The 21,412-nt window shown below is 47.6% G+C and overlaps 1 protein-coding gene across 2 annotated transcripts in view; it reads left to right on the top strand.

Moving 5' to 3' along the window:
• The first annotated feature begins 8,577 nt into the window (after nucleotides 1-8,577).
• The window catches only part of SAMD12 (sterile alpha motif domain containing 12), a 337,368-nt gene continuing 324,533 nt past the window's right edge, over nucleotides 8,578-21,412 (top strand). The window contains exon 1 of one of the 2 annotated variants that reach the window (XM_045860778.1): nucleotides 8,578-8,734. In XM_045860778.1, the coding sequence (XP_045716734.1) occupies nucleotides 8,722-8,734 (13 nt within the window). In that variant the 5' untranslated portion in view covers nucleotides 8,578-8,721. The remainder of the gene's footprint in view (nucleotides 8,735-21,412) is intronic. The other variant, XM_045860779.1, reaches the window with a different exon arrangement.

The following is a 21,412-nucleotide window of genomic DNA, read 5'->3' as shown; positions in this document are numbered from 1 at the left end:
AGAACCACCCCGCTCAGCAGCTCTCCGATTCCCTCCGCCACAGAAAGTCTGTGAGTTGACCAATGTGTATTATTTGAAGCCACTAAATTTTGAGTTATTTTGTTAGACAGATAGCTCCCTTATCTTCAACCAGCCCCCGAGGAGGATATATTGTGATCCATTTTATGGAAGAGAGAACCGAGGCTTGAGATGTTGCTCTGTTTCAGTCTGCCCTACTGCTGTGTGGTGAGAGGCAGACTTCAAACCCAGACCCCCCATGCCTCCCGGGTCCATCACTGGGCCTGCAAAGGCAAACTCAACAACGCACTCAGCTCTTGTAAGGCCTTGGAGACACGTTAAGATTAGGTTTGTTTTTCTTCCTGAGACCAGCCCAGAAGATAAGAATGAAGGACCCCAAAGATCCATGGAAAGGTTGTACTAGAAATACAGGGACCAAGACACCTAACTGAGATAGCCCATTAACATTTAAAACAGTGGGGCAAAAATGAGCTAAGTATTTTTCCACCCCTATAAGATTCACATCTCCTTGACTGAAACGAGACTCCACAGAAATCCCTTTTCTGGACCCAACTTTTTCTCTAACAGTTACCATGGGCTGGGAAAAGCAAGCTCAAAGCAAAAGCTGGGCTGGCCTCCTCTCTGCTAACAGTTGCTTTATCTCACAAGGCACATCTTGGGTGCGCTGCATTCTTTCTCTCCCAGGTGCAATCTACATCATCTCCCCTGTCGCATTTTTCTTTCACTTCGTTGAGTTTGGCAGACATTAGGATTGAGCCCTAGATCATGTCTCCGGGTGTGTGAGGGCAGTAATCTGTCATCAGCGCCTGCAGCGCTCTTATCGGGCTCCCACCACCTGAGTTGCCCTGACTCTCACTTTCTGACGAGTGATGGGCCTTTCTCATCTGTTACCATGAAGGCTCAACTCCATCCTTTCCTTGTGCAACGATACAATACGCTGTTGTTGTCGTTGTTGTTTCTTCCCCTGGGAAAATAAGGAAGCATGGAGCTTCCTAAAGAGAGAAGGCTGCAGAGGACCCATCTGTATTCCTTCCCTGCCCTTCAAGACCAGAGGCACAAGGAGATGCTCGCTGGGGCCCACACCTGATATCCATGCATCCAGCCTTTTGTTTTGACCTGGGTCTGCCGCTCTCCAAAAGTGCCTGCAGCAGAAACACGGTATGTGGAAAATTAAAAAGGCAGCACAGTGCCGTGTTCAAGCACGTGGCCTTCAGAGCCAGAAATGCCTGGGTACCTTTGAAACACTTAAAACCATTTCTGGCAAATTGTAACCACTTCAAAAGTGTTGGTTTGTATAGGTGGGTTAAATCTGTTAAACCCACTGCCATAGTCTTAGAGGCCTGCCTCTACTCTAAGAAGGGGCTTCCTTCAGTGACCTCATGTAATCCTCACAAACCAAACGGCGTGTGCAGGTATTAGAGTCCAGAAGGAAAAATTTGATGCTGTCTAATCATCCTCCTGTTAAGAACCAGAAATTTGATTATTTTCAGGGCAGACTGCCTTGTATAGAAAGTCATCTGCATGAAGTCTTTCCTTGTAGTCTTTCCTTTATGTTCTCTAATTCTGGTGTGCTAGAAAATTGTTCCACGGGATTGTATACATAAAATTGCCAGTCCTGTAATTCAGGGGCAACGGAAGGCATTCTCCAGCACAAAGTTGCCCATTCCTGATTTTTACTCTATATTTTTACTTGAGAATCTACCCTCCTTAAGCCTTGACTCCCCCCTTTAAATTTACTTGTGTATTAGATGTGACTTCACTAATAAATTAAATGTGGAATCAGCAATAGACCTTTGAGAATCGTCATTTCCACAAGGGTACTGAACACTGTGCAAAGCACCTTACCTCTTACCTTTGTTTTCTCCTTGATTCTCCCCAGTGTACCTCATGCTGCAGACTTGAGAGCCAGCTGGATGACCCCTCCCCCTTTCCAGAAAATAAAAATTCATTGTGATGACTTTGGGGTGTAAGAACAGTGCTTTATCAACTGCACTGATCCATGAGGCAAGTGGGATCTGGGTTCCTTAGGATTATATTCTTATTACTCAGTGAGTTGGTTAAAATTCACTCCACCTCCAGCACCTGTCCCTTGCTGACGATGTTCCTGTCACTTATCCCAACAACCCTACATACTCAGACACAATACACAGTGGGGTTTGGGGCCTACTTCTCACTCCTTCTTGAGAATAATGGCTAAATTTAACTTTTCGCCAAGCCTGGCTTCCACAGGCCTATCTTGGTGATACTGTGGGTTCAGTTCCAGATCACCATAATAAAGACAGAGTCTCTTTAAGAAGCTCCATGCATTCTTATTTTCCCAGTGGCAGAACAAAAAAACCCCCACATAAAGTTGTAATATTTTTTCTGGTGGTGGATGGGGGAGGGGAGGGGTGGTTCTTGCCTTCTGTTTGTTAAAAAAAAAAAGCAACACCTGTGAAGTGCAATAAAGTGAAGTGTGATAAAATGGGGTCTGCTCTCCTGTATTCTAAGGTCGTGGTTCTCAAACTTGAGCCCAGATGAACCCCCCCGCCCCTCCGGAGGACTTGCTACACCACAGATGGCGGGGCCTGGCTCCCCTGAGTCTGAGTCAGGAGGTCTGGGCTGGGGCCCAAGAATTTTCATTTCTAACCAGCTCCTGGGTGATGCTCATGCTGTGGGTCCAGGACCAAGACGTTCGAAACAGCTGCTCTGGTTTATAAACTATGGTACAGGACTCTGGTCTGTTGTGGGTGGAATTATGTCACTCAGATAGGTCTGTTGAATTCTTAACCGCAGATACTTGCGATTGAATTAAGATAAAGTCACCCTAGATTAGTGTGGGGTGGGCCTAACTTCAATGACTGGTATCCTTATAAGCAGAAGAGACTTAGAGAGACAAACTCCTGAGGAAAAAAAGTCACATGATGCTGAAGGCACAGTGATGTAGCTACAAGCCACAGGACCATAAAAACTGCCGGCAACCACCAAACGTCAGGAAGAGGCAAGAGAAGATTCTTGACTGGAGTCTTCAGAGGAAGTATGGATCTAACAACTTGGTCCTCTCAGACTTCTGGCCCCCAGGACTCTGAAAGAATAAACTTCTGTTGTTTTCAGCAACCCAACTTGTGACGATTTGCTATGGGAGCTGCAGGAGACTAACACACGGTCGCTAGGGAGACTGAGAGATTAGCCTGGCTGCTTCTAGGGCCCACTGTGTTTCCTTGACTTTGACAGCGGCCATGTGGCTTGCTTTGACAAATAACATGGGAGAGGAAGTGAACGGTGCCCCAGTTCTGAGCCAGGCCGTAAATGTGGCGTGTGCTTCCTTTGACCTCTCATTCCTCTGCCATGACCAGGAGAATGGCTTCCTGCAGGTAACTGTGGCTTCTCCAGCCTGGAGCAGAGCCACCTCCACCTACCCACAAACCCGCAGGGAGGAGCAGAGCTTCCCCAGCCTCTTCAACCTAAATCAGAGCCGCCCAACAAAGCTCAGAGTGACAAAACCCTTTCCACCCAGTCTGCCTCTACCCTCGCCCTCCTCCCCCAAATAAAGCCTTGGCCTACGCCCAGATTCTGGACTCTGGCCGTCGTGCCGCGAAGTAGCCTGGGCAAACCTTCTCTCTGCCTCGACCATGAAATGAGAGGGCTTCCGTGAACTTGTCTCTAAGTCATTTCTGAATTGATTCCAGGTGTAAAAAACATCTACTTGTAAGAGTACGGAATCTTAAAGCAAAACTAAAGCATGAACTTGCAGCTTTATTGGGACAAAGGTTGGCCTCATCATGATTAGGTAGTTTATTCACACACTGCTTCAATCTGTTGTTATTTATAAACACATAATACTCAATTCACATGTTACATACTTACGTGCCAGGCACAGTGCTGGTGGCTGGGATATCCACATGAGCCGAACCCAGTCTGTCTGTCCCTGTCTCTGTGGAACCAGAGGAGGCGCTGACACTATTTACATGAAACGCCGGTTCGCTCCTCCAGCATGGGTGCAGCGGGGCTGGGACGAAGCCCACGTTCAAGAGGTGTGCTGCCAGAAGACACGGCAAGAGCCAGGGACAGGTCAGTGGAGCAGGTAACAGAGGGGAATGTGGGACATGGCTCCTCTTCTTACCCAGGCACTTTGGTGTCTATTCACTCAACAAGTTTGCTCAACAGAAGCTAGAGATTAGATTTTCCTGAAGTCCTTAAAAAAAAGACAAAAATGTTGAAGTCAGGAAATCCAGAGATACTGACTTACTTTGTCAGCATGGGCATTACTAATACGATGATTATTTTTTAACCATCTGTCTCCACCCACAAAAATAGGCCCACAATAACTGCCTGCTTTGTACCAGATACTTGGATATTCCACACTAGTTTCTATTGCTGCATAGCAAGCTAAACAGATGAACACATAGAAATAAGCCCATGTAGTAGCTTAAAATAGTACTGGTTTCTTAGCTCACAGTTCCGGAGCTTACAGGTTGGGTGGGCTCACCAGTGTCTCTGTTCAGGTTTTACAAGGCCCAAAACAGAGTGTCAGGTGGGCTTAAACTCTCACCTGACACCTCTGGGGCAGAACCCATTTCCGGGCTCTTGTTGGCAGAGTCCAGTTCCTTATCGCCGTGAGACTGGGGTCCCTGTTTCCTTACTGGCTCACCGCCATGGGTCACCTGTACCCCCACTCACGCAGCCGCATCTGCCTTCAAAGGAGTGGCTGGTGTGGTGAGCCTTTTCCAGGCCTAGAATCTCTCTGTGCTCCTCTCCTGCCCTCCTTTTTTACTCTCAGCTGGAGAAAACTTCCTTGTTTGATTAAGCCCACCTGGGTAGTTTTCTATTTTTACTCTCAACTGTGCCTTATAACAATCCAGTCATAGGAGGGGTGGATCATCACACTCACGGGTTCCGTGGATTATGGTATGGAATCTTAAGAAATTCAGCCTACCGTATATCACAAGAGCCCCACAAAAACATACTTCTTAAAAAAATGAAACGGAATGGAACTGTCCCTTTGCTTTGGCAAAAAAGGAGAAATCATAGATAACTAAAGAGTGGCTGATAAATGGGTGATTTATCATATTTAATTAAATCTAAGCATATATTATGTTTTTAAAGTTTTCACTGGAGTAGAACACATACACACACAACTTCCACAAATCACACCTGCACAGCCCAGTAGATTTTCACAAACACTAGACACACGTGTAAACAGCGTGCAGCTCAAGAACCAGAACACCCCCAGCTGCCGTCTGGGGGGCTTCCTTCCTGTGGCTAATTATTCCCCCCTGTGTCACCTCCTTCACACCAAGAGGAGCCACTATTCTGACTTCTAATAATATAGATTCATTTTTTCCCCTGGCTTTTGAACTTCATATAAATGGAACCACACAATAGGCACTTCTTTTTGCCTGGCTTTTTGTGTTCAGCAGCCTGCTCACAGCTGCTGGTAGGCGGCCTCTCGGATGACCCCCAGCGACCTCCACCTTCAGTTACTCACAGCCTTGTCTGATCATCTCCCCCTGAAAAACTCGTCCATAGTAGAATATGGCAACTTTCAGGGGATGGCAATTCCATCATTAGCTTACAAAGGATTGTGATTTCTGTCTGGCTAACTTGCGGGATCTGATGTAGCAGGCTGCCACATAGGAGAAGCCCTTATGGCCAAGTGTTAAGGGCAATCTCTGCCCAGCCCGAGCAAGGAACTGAGGCCCTCCATCCACCAGCAGTCTGTGAGGAACTGAAATCTTCCAAGAACCACGTGAGCCTGGAAACTGGTCCTTTCCCCGTGAACCTTCAGATGACTTCTGCCCGGCCAACACCTTGGCTGTAGCCTGTAAAAGACCCCAAGGGAGAGGGCCCAGCTGAGGTGCACCCAACTTTCTATCCCACACAAACTGAGATAATAAATGGGCACTATTTTAAGCCACTACATTTAGGGGCAATTTGTTATTGGCAATAGGGCATTGATGCATATAGTTCATCCATGTTGTTTTATTCATTCATCCTCATTATTTTTAATATGGTTTGAAAACCTTTTTTCTATAAAGGGACAGGTAGAAAATATTTTAGGCTTTGCAGACCAAAAAGCAAAATTGAAGATATTATGTGGGTACTTCTTTACAATTTTCATGTGTCACGAAATATTTCTCTTCTTCAGATTTTTCCCCAAACATGTAAAAATGGAAAAGCCGTACTTTGTTTATAGCCACACAAAGATAAGCATGAGCTCTATTTGGCCCATGTGCCATAGGTTGCTGACCCCTGCAACAGAAGGTGGTTTGGCTATACTACAGTTCATTTATCCAATCAACTGCTGATGAACATTTGGGTTGTTTCCAGTCTGTAGCTGTTCAAATAGAGCAGCCGTGAACATTCCCGTATGTGTCTTTTGGAAAAGATGTGCATGCATATATGTTTGATACACATCTAGGTGTGGAACTGCTGGATCACAAAATAAGCGTATATTCGGCTTCGTGTGCCAGATGGTTTTCTGTAGTGCTTGTATCATCTTGCACGGTATACGTGAGTCCTTACTGCTCCACGATATTGCCAAGCGTTGGTATTTCCTTTTGGCTGTTCTAGTAGAAAATGATTGTGTGTAAGCTTCCCAGGAGATTCTAATATTTGTCCACAATTGAAACTCCCTGCTCAAAGCCTGCTTATCCTTTGTTGGGTTGAACCACAGAAAACGGCTCCACTCATAGAAATGTTAGAGGTTAAATACTGGCTGTCTTATATGGTTACACTACTATTTCCTTCACGTCGTATTTATATTTACATTAAAAATGAAACTCAAACTGGAACGCATAGCAGTTGGGAAAGCTCTCCAAGACTTCAGCTGAAATAAACTTTTGTAATTAAAAATGGAGTTTGGTGATTTTCACATTTTAGTATCCCCCAGATCCTTAAAAGCTTGAAAACAAACCAGTGATTTTAGCCCTTGCTGCAGATTAGAAACACCTGTGGGTTTTTAAAACCTAAGCACCCCTACCCAAACCCTCGAAAATCCTGATTCTTTGAAACTGCGGTGGGGCTTAGGAATGTGTCTCTGCAAAAGGCTGATGCACGGAGTTTTGAGAACTATGGGCGTTGCCTGTCAGCCCACGGCTTTCTCTCTCACTCATTCAGTCTGAGGACGTGAATGCTCTGGTGCTTTCATGCACTTCAGAGGGGAGACAAGCACCTGGATTTCAATTCCTTCCGTATTTTGGAATGCTCGGTTATGTATGTAGCTGGGAAAGTTATTTTGCCCGTGACCATTGTGTACCACTGAACAGGTGTCTGTTTACCAAAGCTAGAAGCCTTGGGTTTGATTTGAGTTAAAGTATCCCCAAAGACCTTTAATGGATACACACAGGTCTTTTTCAAAGACCCACACACAGCCATATTACCCAACAGGAGGACTAAGCTCATATGTTCTTGGTGGTTAAAAGAAAAGAATGGAAGGAAGGGAGGAAGTAGGTGTGTTAGCACACACTGAGAAACAAAACTGTTTGTAAAAAATAAAAAAAAATATGGCCAAGATAGAAAAAGAAAATCTAAGTCATAATGGAAGAATCAGATCTTTGCACTTCCTTGGAGTTATTTTTTAAAAGTCTTCCTGCAGTCCTGAGTCAGTTTTATTTCCAAGGCCATTCCCTTACTCTACCAGCCATAAATGCATCTGTATTTCCACCTGCAGAGGGGAAAAAGTTTGCTAACTTCATTTTTATTAGGACTAATCAGGATTTACCCACTCTGGAATTCTACTGCCCTCCACGTGACACTCTTTCTCCTATGTGTTCAAAGCACTCCCAGCACCTGGCGTTAGGGCACAGGTTCAGCAGTTGAAAGAACACGAATTCTTAGGCGGTGTAGGCCATATCTCAAACCACCGACACGTCCCAGGCCAGGCAAGCTGAAAGGTTTCCAAAAATCTCTGACGTCCTCAGGTGCAATACTGGTTCCTAGGTTTTGCTTCCAATAATCCCTTAGGGCGGATGCCTGTTTGGGATTTGTATGCCATAGTCCAACCCTGTGCGAAGTGTTAACCACCTGGACCACGTGGAGGTCCAGCTTTAATACTTGCAGGGATTCACCCGAACCCCACACAGCCCAGGGCGCAGAGGAGCAAGTTTCAACAGCACCGTGTGCAGCGGCTTTCTGGCCCAGGCGATTAACCATAGCCCCCTGGTGGCTCTGCCATCGTCACTAAATGGGTGGCCAAGGTGGCCAGAGTACAAGCCCAGGAGATCACACCGAAAACCCCGCCGCCTCCTGCCTCCTACCCCACTCCACTCCTGCCAGGTGCTTAACCCCTTCTAATTGAGGAGGAGATCTCAATCACCGGTCTCCAAGTGCGGAACGAATCCCATCTCAGGGCATCTTGGGAAATGTAGTCTCTTCCACCTCCTGGGGTTCCCCGGGTCCTCTCACAAAAACCCCTAGCAGGGATTGCTCTGCGTTGGCCGGCTGAAGCCAGAGCTGCAGTCTGAATGTGGAGGGTAGAGCGAGCCCCGCGGGGCATTCGGGGTGTTTTCGAGGATCGGACCGAAGAGAGGGAACTACACTTCCCAGTAGGCCCCGCGCGGAGCTGGGAGCCGGCAGCCTCTCTCTGCGTGACCGCGGCAGGTTGGTCTTGGAGCAGATGAGCGCAGAATATTGAGGCGAAAGCGCGAGGAGGGGGGGATCGCGGGGGCAGAAGGAGTATCTCGGCCAAGAAAATTATGCATGCGTTAGGGAAGCTCTGAGAGAATGGCTGTGGAAGGTAAGGGACGCTTGGGCATTTTAAGCTCCCTCTTAACCCGCGCACCCCAATACACACATCCTCGGTGAATCTTGGGGAACGTGGGGAGGACAGGAATGGTGTTGGTGGCGAGCGGGCCCTTTCCTCTTACACCTCTTGGCGCTCACCTGAGCCACGTAAGGACAGTAGGCGCTTTATTCAGTTGCTTTGGAAAGACATGTAGGTGCGCAGGACTCTAGGCTTGGAGACCAAGCGTCCCTAATGTGAAACGACGTGCTGGAAAAAGGGGAAAATGCGGAGAGACAGGCATGAGGTCTTAGCCCCGAGGGTCCTCTTTCGCTGCCCCCTCCCTCTGGGCTGGCTGGCTGACCAGCGGGGTGGCCAACGGGCTGGGGATGCTGGCTTTGCCCCCGACACGTTGGAGACGACCCTGGCCAGGTGCGTCATCGGGAAGTACGGACTGCGATTGGATCGAGGGCCCCTCGTCGTGTGCACCCGGCAAGGGCGGCAGCAGATATACCCCCGAGAGTGGAGGTGCTCCTACACCTGTCTCTCTTTATGCAACCCTCCCGGGATTCCAAAGTTTACAGAAACGGAATGAGATCAGCCAGGGATAAAAAGGACAACCAACCTATTCGATTTGGGTGAATTCATTTCTTTGAAAACCACCTGCCTCTTTCCTAGTATAATTCTAGCCTTTGGCTTTGCACTTTTGTCTCTACAATCCTGCTTCCTTTGAACTTCCTGGTTAAAATCAGGGACAGGCGGGTGTGTGTGGGATCCCGAATTTTCACTTAAGGTTCTCTTAGGTCAGACAGAACGCAAGCTTTCTTACTGAGGGTAGTTTCGTGGGGAAAATATGTGGACCAGATACGGTTGGGATGTCAAATTGGAGGTCAAACTGATAAAATGAAATAATCAAGGGGCTAAAGGATGCCTGGTTCACCTCCAGAATTATGGTTCATGAGTGTGGCTCAGGTCGGAGGGCAAGGGGCGGGGATGGGGAAAGGAGGGCATGCCTGATAATTGCATCAGGCTCTGTGCCAAGGGGAAGTGAGCCTGTTCCTTGTAGGCTGCAGGCAAGAAGAACCACAAGGACTTGCTTACTTTCCTCTTCCCTCCCCGCCCCAGGTGAGAAAACTTAAGCTAATTTGACTCTCGTTTTATCATTAACCCCACAAAGCAACCAGCCAGCTCCTGCGCTCAGCTTTCAAGAATGCAGGGAACTGCTGCCTGTGGGCTATCTCAGGTGCAGACATGCCCCGCTGGCCGCTTCTAGTTGTCTCAGTTGTCTGTCCATCGGCATCTAATGTATTTATTTATATGTCTGGTTATTTAACGCTATATAGCATCTATGCCTTTGAACAGGACAAACACATAGCCCAAGACTTCTCTAAGTTTTCTGTGCAAATGAAATAATAGGGTAGGAATCTGGCTATTTTCCTCTTACTGTTGATGGTGAGATAAGACTTCAGATTTAAAAAAAAAGACAAAGTTCATCATGAGCTTGAGGCCAAGGGTAAAGTGATGGACGGACACCCCTCTACCTCACTCATCAGATGACTCTTATCTTCCCCACTTTTCTGTGTCCCCAGTGAGGGGCACTCCCACTGCTTGCCAGCCTGCTATGTACTTGGAAAGAATTCCTGGGTACTGGAAGAAGTATAGAATTAGTCGTATTTCTTGTCTGATGGGTTATGATACCTTACGAAAACAAGGGTTTTAGAAGGACTTACACATGGGCCATGGAGAACTTACACGGAAAATAAATTGAGTGAATTATTTGGTTTGATAACCTGCTTGTCTAGTAGACAGGAGATCCCGAGTTTGAATCACAATGGAGTCTCCACTTAAAGAATGAAGGAAATATTGTAGTCTAAACTTCGCCTGCAGATACGATTCCTCTTTCTGGTCTCTGGTCTTTGAAAAGGCAGTTTTCTCTGCCTGGATTGGGCCTGCCTGGCTACTCTCATTTGTTCTTTGGAGGCTCAGGGGAAACTTCCCTTCCTCTGGGAACCTTTCCCAGCCCTCCCTTCGTCTGCCTTCCTGGCACTCCGTCCTGTCTATGGGAAGTGCCTTCTGCACTGAGCATCCCTATCTAGCACTTGTGCTTCCATCTAGCCTCTTACCATGCTTAACCTCTCTCTCACTACACTATAAGCCTGCGACCCCTTGAGGGTTGGAACTGTGCACTCTTTGACTTTTTATTCCCAGCACAGTACCTGACCCATAATAGGTACTCAATAAATGCTCTTGGAATGCATGGGAAATACATTCAGGGAGCTTTTGTAGCTGACTCCATAGAGCGTGGGACTTTCTTGGGCGTCCAAATGCCATAAAATAATGGACTTTCGAGAGATGTGAAGGTAGGGGGGCACTTTTCAAGGATGTGCCCCTCTCGTCAGTCTTTTGTCTTGGTACCCGAAGAACCTTTTGGGCCAGTCGTTCTCAATGTGAGGGGCCATTGTTCTCCTGAGGTATGTTTGGGACAAGTAGGGACTACTGCTGCTGGTAGTTTGTGCTCAGGAGCCAGGGATGTTGACTGTCCTTCAGAGCCTGGTCATCCCGTACAACATTCCCAGCCTGAGACCGAGCTCACAGAGAAGCACTGATTCAGAGAATAAGGAATTTTGCCAGAGGAACTGGAAGAGGAAGTATATGTTACTTGACATCTGAACTGTAATTTCTGTATCTGGAATGAAATGGGTATGTTAGTATTTACTTTCCAGAAAAGTTGTGGGGATCGAGTCAAGGAAAAGGCTTATACAGGGGTGCCTGGGACATAGATCCTCAGTAAATGGCATCTGTACTCCTTTCCATCCCTTGGGAAAAAAAAAACTGTGGCACGTGTTTTGTATCCTAAATTGTTGCTTAATTCACACCAGTCTTTCTAATTAGTGACACATTAGGAGGTTTTTGTGATGTGTAACCTGTGTTTTAAAGTAAGCTTGAACTTGCAAAAGTGTTAAGAACAAGGAGGGAGTTCATTCATTTTGCTGAACGTGTAGCCTTGAGTTGAAGATGAAAAAGAGGCGCCCCTTGTTTATGGTTTTGTGGCTACTCTGATTGGTGTTTTCTTCTTTGACTTGAATGCCAACATCCTAACTCTGTTCCCAGGCCTGACCGGTGCTTTCAGCTGCTGGGCAGCTGGGCTCCCAGAGCTGTGCTTTCCAGCCATGGAACACCTGATAGTCTGCATTCCCACTGGGATTGTGCTGGCACCCATTGTCTATTTTTAAAACAACAACACTGTGTTGTAATAAATTACCCCAACTAGCTGGAGAACTAGGAGCACTGGAGAGGAGGTACCTGCAGAAACCGCAGGGTAACCTGCTCTCCTCGGTAGACTGTGTAGACTGTTGTGCTCACTGGGCTACTGTGTGGTGACAGAAGAGGGTGGCAGGATTATACAGGGAGAGAGATGAAGTGGGCTCATCAGGGACTGTGTTGTATTCATCTCTTTGCGCCAACATTGGTGACTGGCGGTTGGAGGATCGCGGTCATCATTTCACGAATGAAGTATAAATGCCCTAAAGCCAGAGAAGGGTTTTCCAAGGCCTTGCCCCCAGTTCGTCTCCTCGCTTCATCCACAGAGCTGCGTAAGGAAAGTGGAGCACGTGGACCTTGTACACAGTGTTTCCATTCCAGATCCAATAGAATAGCCCCCCTTCCATGGCAGAAAAATGGTTTCCAAGATTTAGCATCCCCCCACCCAACCAAGATTTCAGTCGTCATTTAGACTGAAATGTGCTCTGGATGACAACGGTGTTAGGGAATCTGAATTTCCCACCGTAAGGGAACAAATTGGCTTATCAAAGGATAAGTAATAAGTAATAACAGTGAGGATAAGTAATAACAGTGGCTGGGGAAAAGGGCAGATGAGATAGACACTTGTCGCAAAGAGAAGCAGTTGGAAATGATGCTGTGTATGTACCCTGCTTGAATTCAGAACTGAGTCACAGGGAGTCACAATACCAGATAAGAACATCATCTTTATGACAAGGCCACATGAGTTATTTTTTCGAGCTTCGGGTAGAGAGATAAAGTGGACTTCCCAATATTGCACCCCGGCAGTAAAACAACCCTCCCAGAAGTGCCAGGCTGTAACGCCGACAGCTGCGGGGACAGAGAGGAGGGCCCTAAGGGGAAGGAGGAAGGCCTGAGTCACCTGGGCTTTGTTCCTTTTCATAGACTTGCATGTGAATCATTGTCTTTTCCTCTTCTGAGAAAATCCCCATGAGGGAGTGGAGAGACCAGAAGTGTCATTTTCATAGACCCGCCCCCCTCATATGACACTGGAAGCAAGGAGGAAGGTGGCGGTCTTGCTGCTGGCATGCCTGCTTTTTTCCAGCTACATTTCCCCGTTGAGAACACCATTCGTATGCATCTCTTCTGCTTGGTGGTGCTCCCTGAGGGCAAGCACTGTGTCTCAGGCCCGGCCCATGGCAGACCCTGCATGAGGCTTATCAGATGAATGAATGAGTGGGTAGGATCACGGAGGCTTCTGATTTCCATGCAGCCACCCCCCCCTTGTACCCCTAAGTGGCACTTCCAACCACATTCATCTGCAGAGCCCACTCATAAAAAGCAATGGGACTGTGGGCGAGTTTCCCTACCAGGGCCCTTATCTGTGCGGTGTCATGAGGTTAGTGTCCAACTAACAGCTGCCCCATGTCCCTTATCACCCAGGGTCCTTTTCCTTCTCCCTTTCTGATATTTTTATTCCTTAGCCCATGAGATCGGACCCTCCTGCACCAGCAGATTCTATTAATCATTCTTTTAGGACATGAGAGTGCTGAACAGAAGCCCATCCCTAAAGATTCCTGCCTAGTGACTGAGACGGGCGGCCTCAGACCTGCTGTGGCAGTGGTTCCTGCCACTCCCCTCTCTTCCTCCGGAGGTCACAGCCAGTTCAGACAGTGTTTCAGTCTCGTCCTACTGTTGGCCCAGCCCTTACTCTTTCCCTTCAGCCCACCCTTTCTTTCTCGTCCGCCTTGCCTTACTCATACTCAGGAAGGAAAAAGGGTTGGTGCTAATAAGGGGAGGTTGTGTAGAACCTTCGCTGGTGTAGCTGTGATCTGGAAAGCTGAGTCACAGTGGGTGCTGTGGTGACCTGTTGCGGGAGGGGCAGCCAGCGATCTGAAGCTGGTACTTGAACTTGAGGGAGTGTCAGGTGTGCACGTAATTAATCAGGAGAAGGGAAGGGCAATTGCAAAGACTCTTCCACTGGCCTCCAGGCAGATTTTGCATTTTCCGTTGATAAGCAGGGAACACAGTCTGTGCTCCTGGCCGGGTGGCTCAGTGGGTTGGAGTGACATCCTGCACAACAAAACCTTGTGGGTTTGATTTCCAGTAGGGGTACATATAGGAGGCAGCTGATAGATGTTTCTCTCTCTCCCCCCTTCCTCTCTCTTTAACAGCAATAAACATATCCTCAGATGAGGATTTAAAAAAAAAAGAGTGCTTCCTGTGTGCAAGAAGCTCCAGTAGATTTGGGGCAGCTCACTCTGCTCCCCCACCCCTTTGGTGAAGGAGACGGAGAACCAGATTAGGCTGAATGATATAAGTGCTAAATAAAAGTCCAAGTGACATAACGTGGGAGGGCTGAGAACAAATGGGGCATTGAGTTCTGAGCTGGATGAGGAAAGCCTAACCAAGGGAGAAGCATTCGAGTGAGCTTTGAGTGGGATATCGATGGATAGGCAGTGGGGAAAGAGCATGAAACGGAGTGGCGTACGTAGAATATGTTCTACCTAATGGATTTTCCCCCCAAGTCCTGGTGTTGCAGCTGTGTGGTCCTTTGTGGGCAGGGGGGTGAGTTAGGAGGCTCCTAAGTCACGTCTGGTGTGTTCCTTTTCCCACAGGCTCTATGATCTGCTGGGCCAAGCCTGCAGCACTGCCTGCAGCCCAGTTGGATCTTGCACAGAGTCCTGCGACCGCAGGAGCAAGCAAGGAAGCTTCTCGCCTGTAACTCAGGTGGATTCCTCCCCAGTTCTCTGAAGGGGAATGTAGCAGCTTCTCCAGCTCTGAGCTGGCTCATGAGAGCACACTTGGCTATATTTAGTCCGAGTTTTGTAAAGTGTGGGTGCAAGAAGCTGCTTGGACAGCTCCATTCCCGCAATGAAGAGCATGAAGGGGCGGCAGCTGTCTGGTGACAGGGGCAGCCGCCTCTCTGCCTTACGCAGCCTTTTTCCAAGGGCACTGGGGCCAGGAGGAGCCAGCTGGCAAGTTCAGTTCCTTTGCTCCTCGGCTGCCCTTGCTTCTGCAGAAGGTGTTCGGTGGTGTTCTGCCCAGCAAATCCCAAGTCTTCAGTGACTTGGCAAGTGTCTGTGGGTTGGCCATGGGGTGTGAGCCTCAGAGCTGCGGCTGATTTGGAGAGCGGGGGCACAGAATGGGCTCCGGCCGGCTCGCGCTGCACTTTGGGGGTGCCGATGCACGCATACCACTCACAGTGCTGTCTTTAAACGTACAGCTCTGCAGCCAGACTGGGTGTGGAGCCCAGCTCTGCCGAGCACCTGCTGTGTGGGCCGGGCAGTCCACCGAACAGCTCAGAGACTCCTTTGCTCATCTGTCAAATGGGCATATTAATAGCATTACTCCCAGGCATGTTGAGAGGGTTATATTAGTATCAATAAAGCTCTTAGGACCCATTCTATCTTGGCAGCTGCTCAGTAAACACTCAGTAAATGTCAGACGAGATGATGGGGATGATGCTGTCTGTCTCTTCTTCCTGCCACACGTTTGAAAGTGTCCAAGTCGTTTTCGTGGCGCTCTGGTGATGCAGCGTCTGGTGTAATGGGAGATGCTCAGTGAAGGAATGCACATTCTCAGAGCTGGGAGAAAACTGGCCTCCTCATTTTTAAATGTTGCTTGATTTGTTAACTGTCTGATTCCTGCAGTTATGAGGTAATAGGGGAAACTAAAAGTGATTATAACATGAGTGTATTCATGAAGGACTCGTCACTTAGATAATTCTTACCCTCCAAAAGTTTACCTACCCCCTGATTCCCACACTTTTGTAGGTCAGGCCCTCTCTGATTGGTGTGATAATCACCCAGCCATATGATAGAGTGTGTATGCGGATTGATTACATAGAGTAATTCTAGGTCTTTCAAAAGAGGAAAATTTTCATGGACCCCATGAAAATGGCATTGGAAAGCTGATGGAATCATACAGCTGTGACTCTATTAAGATCTGGCAGCGTTAGGCCAGAAAACCATTAAAGAAGAGAAAATTGGCACAAGATGCTGACTTGATAGGCACCCAAGAAAAAATATTAATACCATCTGAGGATTAGAAAAGGTCTTTGGTGAAAATCGATGCCCTGAAACATTTTGGGGAATATAATCTGTATAAACGGGCTATGAAAAGTCAAGCACGAAATGACGAGTGTTTTGTCCTGCTGACATAAAAAATCTTGTTGCAGAAGTTACATAATTAATAAAAAATGGGGTTTTGTTAAGAATGAACACACGTACAATGACATAAATTTGGTCTAATAGGAGATAATATAAACTGAGTTTCTCTTTTCAAGATGAAGTATCAATTCCATCTATTTTACTATTAATTTTGAAATTTGCGTCCCTATTCAAATACTCTCTATTCTCTATTAGTATTTTGTTTATTTTAATTTGGGTATTTAGGTGTCCTTTACATACCATAAAACCCACCATTTGTGGTTGCACATTGACGAACTTGTACAATAGTTCTGTCTTGTAACCACCACCACAATCAAGCTCCATTCCTACACCCCCAGAAAGTTCCCTGGTGCCCCTCCCCATCCCCACAGTCCCTGACAACCACTGCTTTCAACTCTGTCCCTGTCCTTTTGTCTTTTCCAGAATGTCACATAGATGATATCACATACTACATTGCTGCTGGAGTCTGGCTCCTTTCGCGTAGTATAATGTGTTTAGGATTCATCTGCATTGTTGCGTGTATCAGGAGCTGAGTCCTCTTAATGACTAAGTTTTACTGCATTGAAGGGATGTGCCCAGTTTGTCCATTCACCAAGTACATTTGATTGTTTCCAGTTCCTGGTGATTATGAATAAACCCCTATAAACTGTTACCTACAGGTTTGTGTGTGAACATAAGTTTATTTCTCTTGTCTAAATAGCTAGGAGGGGGATTTTTGAGTCATACAAATAGTATGCTTTTAACTTTTTAAGAAACGGCCAGCCAGTCTTCCGGAGTTTCTGTGCCTCACGTGTGCCTCCATCGGTTTGGATCTTTTTCTCTGTGCCCATCTTCTGATGACAGCGAGGACCTCACGAGAATGAGAGAAGTGCATTCATGGGGACCAGGCAGGCAGATGGGTGAGGGGAAAAGGAAACATTTTTCCAGGAGTGGGTTCCTGCAGCTGCATTTTAGAAGAGCTGTGTAGCTGCAGCAAACACACACACAGCAGTGTCCAGGTCAGGGCTTGGAGATAAGCTAGAAACGCCACTGGTTTTGCCTGCACAAGAAAGCTGTTACGTTCCCTTCCATAATTAAAAAAAAGAAACCCACCAGAATTTGCCATCAACTTCTGGATATTGAATTATTTTATTTTTATTTTATTTGGTGGTGGTGGCGGGGTTGGTGGGGGAGGCTTACCTGTCCTGGAGCGGAAAGGTCTTGCCTGCCTAGGGCAGTGAGGGGCTTCATTTTGCAAAGCCTAAGGAAAGGTTACTTGGCTCCGTTTCCTGCATGATTTAAATTTTGAGGATGACAGGGGCCAGGTTTGTTTTCTGCCCAGTGCGATTCTGACTTGGAATTTGATGTTTCATCAGCTGTCCTTGGAAACAGTGGGGGAAGTGCTTAGTTCGCCTGCAAGACCCCATTTTCGTCAGCCACACATTGGACATAGGGCCTGACAGCAGATTCTGCAATTGTGTCCAAAAGCAAAGGGACAGGCGGAGGTATAATTTGGGTACAAACACACTAAGATTTCCAGGATTTCCCACTGGTCTATGGAACCATGGGGTGGAATGTTTGAATGTGGAATTGCTACAGAATCCCTAGATCCATGGTTGCCTAACTGTGTCCTGTTTAGGTTGTAAAAAGTGAGTTCAGGGTTCACAGCCTTCCCGTCCCGAGAAGGGGCCTGTGCATTGCCTGGAGGTGAAAATAGGATGTTATTAACCAGGTTTCAGTAGATGTGCTTTCCAGTTGATTTTGTGTGGGGTTTCTTGTCGCCCCCTTGATGACCAGTGGTTTGTAGGCAGAGGAGAGAGCAGCCAGCAGCCCAGAAGCGGACACAACAGCTCCCGGCCCTGGCTGAGTTGTCGCCCTGTGCTCCCCTTCCGTCTGCGAGTAGCATCAGGGGTGTGTCGGGACTTTCTGATGCCCGAACTCTCGCTTTTGGTTTCTTTTCCACTCTCTGGGAACACTTAGCCTTTTCTACCTGGCTGTTGTTTAATGAACTGTAGGATTGACATTTGGTGTTAAGGTCATCTAGGAAACGTACGTGGTTATAGCGTTTACTTCCTGCAGCTCGGAAGTGGAGTATTCTTCACTTGACCTTCGCAAATATTTACTGAGACCCTAACATGTGCCAGGCTCCAGCAGAGTTAGACTTACAGCTTTATAGGGCGGTGGGTCAGCGGGGGAAAAGCAGGCACGGAGACAGACCTGCGTGGGTCATAGTTCCGTAACAGTGAGATTCTGCTGGGGCCCTTCCTCACGTCCACATTCCTGCTCCTTTCCCATGGGTGGTTTTTGTTTTATTTTTTTTAATCAAACAGGTGTCCTTAGTCAATTCTTTTTTTTTTTCCCCTCCCGGGTTGCCACAAACCTTTAATTTATAAGAAATACATCTGTGAGGCTCCGTAGAACCAAGTGCGGTGAAACTAGGTATGCCTGTACTTCTTTCTCTACGACCTTAGTCATTCCTCGAAAATATCTTGGGGCCGGGTTCTTAATCCAAGATGGCAAGAGGAGACTTACGTTTTCGCGGGATCCTTGACCCCCTTACAAGGTGTATGCGCACCTTGTTTATGGGCCCTCTGTGTATTTTCTGGCGGGGGGTGGGAATGGTCTGGGGCTTTCCTTCTGTGCTCACAGGGGCAAAGGATGAATCAGATCAATTCCGTGGGAACATGCACTTGGCTTCTGTGTTGTCCGCCATCACTCCAGAGCCCACAGCCCTCCCGGGAACAAGGAAGGCACTCAGCTCTTTGTTGTATAGGCGGGAGAGCTAATGTTATTTCGTGCCTCCTCTCAGCCAGACTCTTGATATCCACTTTCTGAACATTAGTTTTCATAAGGCGGTGGATAGGTGGTTTTTCCCACCCAAGCATGGAAAGACTTTAGGTCCAGAGAAGGTGAGAAATTCCCTCAAGGCCACACAGCTCACTCGTGGTGGCGCTGGGCTGTGCTGCCAGCTCCCTGGTATTCCAGGGCCCGTGCTCTCGCACTGGCACGTGTTGCTTTCCGGTGTGGGTTTTGTTCCAGTTTGGTAGTTTGGTCCTGGTTTACTTTGCCTTTTGGAAATGTTGGTTGTTTATGAAAAACAACGTAATAAAGCATTGCTTATTTGGGCTCTTCAGTAGGGAAGATTCTTTTAGGTTTGGGGATCAAACCTCTCCTGAGGTGTTTATCTCAGTGTTGACTCTCTACAGTTTTGTCAGCAGCCTCAGGTCTTCGGGGTTTTGTCATTGCGGTTGTGCCATGCTGCCTTCCAAGTTCACGGCGTGCCCAGCACCCATCCATGAACATGCCTGCATGTTTATTTGGATAATAAATACTTGTTGTGCGCCCGCGATCAGAAAACCACTGTGGACAGCACTGAGCAGGGTAAAGGAATCTGAGGTTCTGAACCTTCCTCTCACCAGCTTTCAGTCGAGTCAGATGCAAGGCTCGGGTTGCAAATGCATCCCAGTAACAAAGCTATGGACTTGGGCAGGGTGGGCTGTGTCCGGGCTCTGCTCCCCCTCTGTCGGTGGTGGGGCGGGGGGCTGCCAGGCCCACAGCAGCGGCCTGCCCGTTGATGCAATAGGAGGAGAGGAAAGAACAGAGGCGTAGATGGGAGAAACACCTCCTAGGGCAGAGAGTGGCAGGGTGTGGGGCGGTTTCGTTATGGGGTGTGGCGGAGGCAGACGCAGAACTGGACCCAGCTCTGCAGGAGCTGTCCACCGCCAACGCGGTCATGTCCAAACTCCTTCGCAGTCAGGGCTCCTCCCCGCGTGCCACTGCCTTCCTGCTCCAGGCGGATTTCCCACCCCTTCCGCTCAGGAATCTGCCACGATTATTGGGGAGCTCAGGACCAGCTGTTTTCTGGGCTCTCCTTGTACCTCGAATCCCTTCTGCCTCTGCACTGTTCTTCCCACCGGGAAGGTCTTTCTCCCGCAGGCTCACACGTTGCTCCTCTTGCACGAGTCTAAAGCAAGAGACCAGGCGGGCGAGAGAGAGAGAGCTCCTGTGTGGGAAGAGCGCAACTTCCAGGCAACTGCAGTGTTTCAGGGATGGGATGAGGAAGCTGAAGTAGGTCGTAGGGAAACCCTATCGGAAGGGAGTGTGTCAGTGTCGCCTGAAGCCCAGCCGGCAGAGTGTGTGCTGGGCAGTGCCCATGCGTTTGGCACGTGGTAAACTGGGAAGTGAATCCATATCCTGGTCATTCAAAGATTGCATGAGGTGAGGAGGAAGTTACTCTTGATGTGGATGTATAGAGATGGAAAGAAGTGGAAGGAAGGGAGTAATAGTTGTAGGAAGAGAGAAATCAAGGTCAAGGGAGTTGTACACATGGTGAGAAGTTGGAAGAAGGAGGACAAGGGGCCTTACCTGGATGGGAAACAAATTCAAAGAAGCTTTTTTTTTTAAGCTACAAAATAGTTAAGAGTGTTTATAGACTGTGTGAACTGACCCACTAGAGAGGGAGGTTTTGTTTAGATGTATTGTCTCTTGGAGAAGGTGGTGTTCTTTTTGGAAGGGGCGGGTGGTGCAGATAAGGAGTGTTGTTAACTATAAAATAAATACATCACTAAAATATTAATACCTCTAGTATGTGATAGGCACTGTCCTTCCTGTTTCTCATCTATTGACTTATTAATCCTCACATAAACCCTACAAGGTAGGCACTGTTATTATCCCTTATAAATAACCAAGGGGGCCCAGTAAGGTTGGTAACTTGGCCGTGGTCGCTCAGCAAGTAAGTGGCAGAGCTGACATTTGATAAACATAAAAGATGTTCATCCAATTTCCTAGTTAGGACACTTTGGGGAATCCTGGGTTAAGACATCATCTTCAGAGTTTTCTTTAAAAATGAGATTATTAAACCATGACTTACTAATATACTGTTATAGCAATGATATCTTAATTTTTTCTCTTCGGGATGACCTAGGGGAACATGTGGGTTACTGACAGCTTCTTGTGTATTCTGTAATAATTCAAGCAAGATGAGACAGGGATGAAATAGGAAGACTTCTCATTTTCAAATGTTGAGGGAGGGTGTAATTTTCGGAACATGAGTTGTTTTCTGGAGAGGCTAGGCCTCGGTGGGTGCTCATGGAGCAGGGGTTGGGTGCACGGGCCAGCCAGCAGGTACCATGAGGGAACGCTGGCCCTACAGCCTGGGTTTGGGATTCCAGGAAAACAGCAGCAAGTAGGGGCGATATCAGAAAGGGAAGGATGCTGAGCACAAACTTGGCCGGTTTTACATTTTGCCAAGACAAGAACATATGCTCCAATTTCTTTTCCTATCTCCTGCCCCTTCCTGTTT

Source organism: Phyllostomus hastatus, unplaced genomic scaffold (assembly GCF_019186645.2).
Source record: "Phyllostomus hastatus isolate PE091 unplaced genomic scaffold, TTU_PhHast_1.1 phas_scaffold_21, whole genome shotgun sequence".
Taxonomy (NCBI): Eukaryota; Metazoa; Chordata; class Mammalia; order Chiroptera; family Phyllostomidae; genus Phyllostomus; species Phyllostomus hastatus.
This window is presented reverse-complemented; position numbering and strand designations above follow the sequence as displayed.